Source organism: Branchiostoma floridae, unplaced genomic scaffold (genome assembly GCF_000003815.2).
Source record: "Branchiostoma floridae strain S238N-H82 unplaced genomic scaffold, Bfl_VNyyK Sc7u5tJ_490, whole genome shotgun sequence".
Classification (NCBI taxonomy): domain Eukaryota; kingdom Metazoa; phylum Chordata; class Leptocardii; order Amphioxiformes; family Branchiostomatidae; genus Branchiostoma; species Branchiostoma floridae.
The window spans coordinates 90,445-95,733 of NW_023365881.1; the positions used below are offsets into that span (position 1 = coordinate 90,445).

The 5,289-nt window shown below is 41.4% G+C and overlaps 1 protein-coding gene across 1 annotated transcript; it reads right to left on the bottom strand.

The window, feature by feature from the left end:
• Positions 1-2,896: 2,896 nt before the first annotated feature.
• LOC118408885 (zinc finger protein 468-like) lies at positions 2,897-4,657 on the bottom strand. Its single transcript, XM_035809745.1, has 4 exons — positions 4,384-4,657; positions 4,200-4,257; positions 3,460-3,572; positions 2,897-2,997 (listed from the first exon to the last, which is right to left on the bottom strand). Exons 1-4 carry the CDS (start codon positions 4,655-4,657, stop codon positions 2,897-2,899), a joined length of 546 nt encoding a protein of 181 aa, XP_035665638.1.
• Positions 4,658-5,289: the final 632 nt, after the last annotated feature.

Below are 5,289 nucleotides of genomic sequence, written 5' to 3' on the forward strand. Positions count from 1 at the left end.
CTAGTAGCGACGACCCATGCACGCCCGAACATATTTTGCAGCCCCGTGAGCCCCGAAGACGCAAGCCGTCGCATGGGAGTTCTGGAGAAATTTTGAAACCAGGACACTTTAAATTCCATTTCCTGCATTTGAGGTAAATATTTTGCTGGAAAACAAAGCTAAGTTTGATAATGATATTTCTACTAGTATAAAGGGTCGTGGGTGACGACACCCCGGCAACATTTTTCCACCATGTCCAGTGCCAAAGGCGCGAGTCCTCGCAAAGGAGGCTAGGTCCTTTAAAATTATAAAATCTGGACCCTCTGAAACGTCATTTCCTGCATTTCAGGGGCAAATTTTGCCAGTTGACTAGCAAGATTTGGCGAAATTTCCATTATTGAAAATATACACAAGGGTTTCAGCTTGATTTTGTGTGTTTCAGCTTATTTTTTGTGGTAGCGATAACGTCCGTCGTCGGAGACACTCTGCTTTCACGCAAGCACGCTGCCACGCTTCGCATTTTGATCTGCACCCTGATCCCACCAGACCCTAATATCTGTTAGGTCATATCAATTGTATTGCCTTCCTTCTTTGTCATATTTGTTTGCGACAATAATGATCTTAAAAAGGTATGTGTTTTTGAATAAACTGTGTGTATAAGAAGCGTCTGTTGTACATACTAATGTAATGTGTAAATAGAGCTTTAGGATAGTATTGTACTGACATAATCCTAGTATAGATATAAATCTCTGTGTCCGGGAGAACTTTTGTCTGGTGTGAAAATAAAACTCCCAGTGTTTGATGCCCCAAAACTGCCTCAGTATTTTCAGACAGGCGCAGATGACCCACTTTCAGCCTAATCAAAATGATGAGGTGCCCTTGGCAAAAGTGCCTGCAGAAATGTTTTTTTTTGGACTATGTTTCAATTTTGGAGGTGCATATCATAGGTTAGGGTTGTAGCCTCTATATTGTGTTGAAAAAAAAAAGGTTTTAAGTGATATTTGTGGTTGCAGTAGGCTTTAGAAGTTAGGTGTTTTGGTGTTTACAGGCAGTGAAAGGGGGTGAAAATGACACCACATAGTTTTGATCCCGTATTACATAATTCCGCCGTCAAAATTTTGTCGTCAAATTACTCTTTACATGCCGGACAACTATGCCAATGTGAGTTTTTCATGTTCTAAAACTCAGGGAGGTGATTTTTGACAGCCTCCTTCTGCCATGATTCCCATAGGCTAGTATTGCCCCCCTCCCCACCCATCCGCAGATGATCGCAAATTATATCTTCAAGATAGATAAAGAGTTCCATTCACGACTCTTTAAACAAAGACAAAGACTTCATAAGGCGGTTGACACTCTTACCTCGTCCGTGTTGTCTGGAAGTACCGTAAAAAACCGCGTCTTTCGTACTGGAACAAACACTGCAGTCCTCACATCCGGTTTGGCGAAAGTCAAAGGTCAGAGGTCATAGACACCTGATTACCTCAGCTCGTGACCTCAGTAACAGATTGCAGATTGACGGAGTTACGCTAGGAATAAATGTGTAGTAAAATGGCGATACATACATACTTTGCATTATCCAAGTCTTTTTGAGGATGGCAATTACTAGTAGTGTTAATCGTGATTGCAATACACTGATGTTACCCTTTCTGTTACATCAGTTGACGTATTCAATATAATGGAAGTTTATTTGCAAGTTCTTACCAAATGGCTAATTGCCAGTTATTCAATATATGCTATTGTCACTTCAAGAAACAATTGTACGTGAATTCAGAACGAAAATTCCTTCCTTATCTTTTACAGTATAACAATAAAGTAGAATCAATCAAATGTAGTCGTTTACATCAAATCTATAATAAAACATTTATTCCTCAAAACTGAACATAAATGTTAGTGTACCCCCACAATTCATGCTCAAAGAAATTAATGGTTAAAAAATATGTTTTCACATTGCATTGTTGATACCAACAAAAGAAAACCGATATCGAAGGTCCTCCCGGATTGCTGGGCGATTATGAACAAAATTGTTACACGTTTCAGTCATAAAGCTGATTACTGTTAAAACTCGCAGAAAACTCCCCATATTCGCTGTATATACAAATTGCTTATTGCATTACATCATAGAATACAATTGCATATAAGCTGCAGACACACATTGCATACTGTATTACATCATAGAATACAACAATTCGTGTACGAGTAGTGCATTTAATAGATATATACTTGTCCAAATTTTAACGTGTCAAAAACGTGTGTTAGCGCCAACGCTGAAGCTGGATAACAAATAAGTTCACCGAGACTCAAACGTTGAGAAATATGACATTATGTTATATTCTAGACTCATGCTAATAAAGACTTACATAAAGCCTGTACTGATAAACATATTTTGCAATATCTTCTAACACGTCTATTCTTTATCAGATAAGAGGTCACAATTCTTTTTTTCAACAACAAGAGAAGACTTGGTCCAAGGAAAATACTACCCTACAGCTTCATAAACTATGAAAGCTCCGGGACTGGAAAGTATGTTGTAAGACTTAAGTTTCCATCTTTCTGGCGTTGCAGAAGGATAAAATTTTCCCTGATTGACCCTATCATGTAAATTAGAACAAAAAGTCAGTAACACTTGGGTCAGATGTTACTAACGTTTTTTTTTTTCTAAATGGACACACAACCTGAATTTCTAAGCGGCGAAACAGTCAGCTTGCTCTGATTTGAAAATCAGCTTGCAGGCCGAGTTGAGCTTTTATGAAGAAATAAAGGTTCAAACTAACAATGTGTGTTGCCCTGTACCCACACTCCCCAAGGCTTCTCACAAGTGTGTTTTGTTACATGGATGTTCAAATAGGATTTCCGTGCTGCAGAATAGTCACACTGGTCACACTTGTAGAATCTATATGCAGCGTGAGTTTTGATATATTCAGACAATTAATTCTTTGTGGCTGCCCTGTGACTGGTCACACATGTAGGGTTTCTCTAGGGTATGTTCTCTCAAGTGGTCATCCAAATAGGATTTCCGTGCTGCAGAAAAGTCACACTGGTCACACTTGTTGGGTTTTTCACCTGTGTGGGTTCTTACATGTTTGGTGAGGTCTGACTTGTGAGCTGTCCTGTACCCGCACTCCCCGCACATGTAGGGTTTCTCTCCGGTGTGTTTTGCTAGATGAATATCCAAACTGTACTTATGTGCAGCAGAATAGTCACACTGGTCACACTTGTAGGGTTTCTCCCCTGTATGAGTTCTCATGTGGTTAGATAAGGAAGATTTTTGATTTGTCCTGTACCCACACTCCCCACACATATATGGTTTCTCACCGATGTGTTTCTCTACATGTTGGTGTAAAGTGGATTTCCTTGTTGCAGAATAGTCACACTGGTCACACTTGAAGGGTTTTCCCCCGGTATGAGTTCTCATATGCTTGGATAAGTTAGACTTGCAAGCTGCCCTGTACCCACACTCGCCACACATGTAGGGCTTTTCACCTGTGTGTCTGGCTAGATGTAGGTCCAAATGGGACTTCCGTGCAGCAGAATAGTCACACTGGTCACACTTGTAGGGTTTGTTTCCAGTGTGTCTTGCCAGATGAATGTTGAAACTGGATTTTTGTGTAGTAGAATAGTCACATTGGTCACACTTGTAGAGTTTCTCTCCTGTATGGCGCTTCACATGAGCTGATAAGGTAGATTTTCGTGCTGCAGAATAGTCACACAGGTCACACTTGTAGGGTTTTTCCCCTGTGTGAGTCTTCATATGTCGGGATAAGCTAGCCCTTAGAGCTGTCCTGTACCCACACTCCCCACACATGTAGGGCTTTTGACCAGTGTGTTTTGTCATGTGGTCATCCAAAGTGGATTGCTCTGCTGCAGAATAGTCACACTGGTCACACTTGTAGGGCTTTTCTCCAGTATGTGTTCTCATATGTCTTAATAAGGTAGATTTCCGAGTTGTCCTGAACCCACACTCACCACACATATAAGGTTTCTCACCGGTGTGTTTTGTTAGGTGTCGGACCAAATTAAATTTTTGTGCAGCAGAATAATCACACTGGTCACACTTGTAGGGTTTTTCTCCAGTATGGATTCTTATATGTCTGGATAAGTCAGACTTCAGAGATGTTCTGTAGCCACACTCCTCACACATGTAGGGTTTCTCTCCAGTGTGTTTTACTAGATGTCGGTCCAAATCACATTTTTGTGCAGCAGAATAATCACACTGGTCACACTTGTAGGGTTTTTCTCCAGTATGTTTTGCCAGATGAATCTCCAAACTGAACTTACGTCCTGTAGAATAGTCACACTGGTGACACTTGTAGGGTTTTTCACCAGTATGGGTTCGCATATGTTCGTATAAGGTATATTTCCGAGCTGTCCTGTACCCACACTCCCCACACATGTATGGTTTGTTACCAGCGTGTTTTGCTAGATGCTTGTCCAGAGTAGATTTCAGTGCTGCAGAATAGTCACACTTCCCAGCCATGTAGGGTTTCTCACCGGTGTGTTTTGTCAGATGCTTGTCCAAATGGGATTTCCGTGCTGTCGCATAGTCACACTGGTCACACTTGTAGGGCTTTTCTCCTTCTGTCTCGTCCCCAGGATGGCCAGGACGCAAACCTCCAGTCTCGTTCCCCGAGTACCCAGGATGCAGACCTCCAGTAGAGCCTCCACATCTGGGACTGGCCATTCCTTTTCTGTTGAGTGACAACAAATGGTAGAAGGAAAATCAGGGCTCGAAATCATTTTGGGGATTAGGTGCACTGGTGCACCCAACCTAGAAAATTGGGTACACCAAAAATATTTTGGGTGCACCATATAAGATAAAGTTGAATATCAGAATAAAATAATTGCAAACCTACTAAGTAATTTGAACGCTAGTAATTTGAACGAGCCCTTCAGAAATCGGAACAGGGATAGTTGATTTGACATTATCACGCTGTTTCTAAGGTCTCATAACACAGTATTAATACGCGACCCCCGTCCCCAAAAGTAGTACGGGTTAAAATAGTTCCCCGCAGAACTGGCAAAGGCCGTAGTTATTCTTGCGTGTACAACATCGAGGTGGAGTCTGTGGTGAATAGTAGAGGAATACATCGGTGTTCATACTATATAAGTTGAATCACGCTGCTTTTTCGGCCGGCGGGAATTTGCGCCTTGATATGTTACCGGCACTTCCTGTTCGCCGCCTGCAGTTCCATGACCTCCGCTGGGGGTCAAATCAAAGTGTCTATTACAAAGAAACGAGCCGGCAAAGCTATGCTCATTTTCAGATATTTTGTAGTCTGTACCCTCAACTTCAACATATTAAATTCTTGTAAA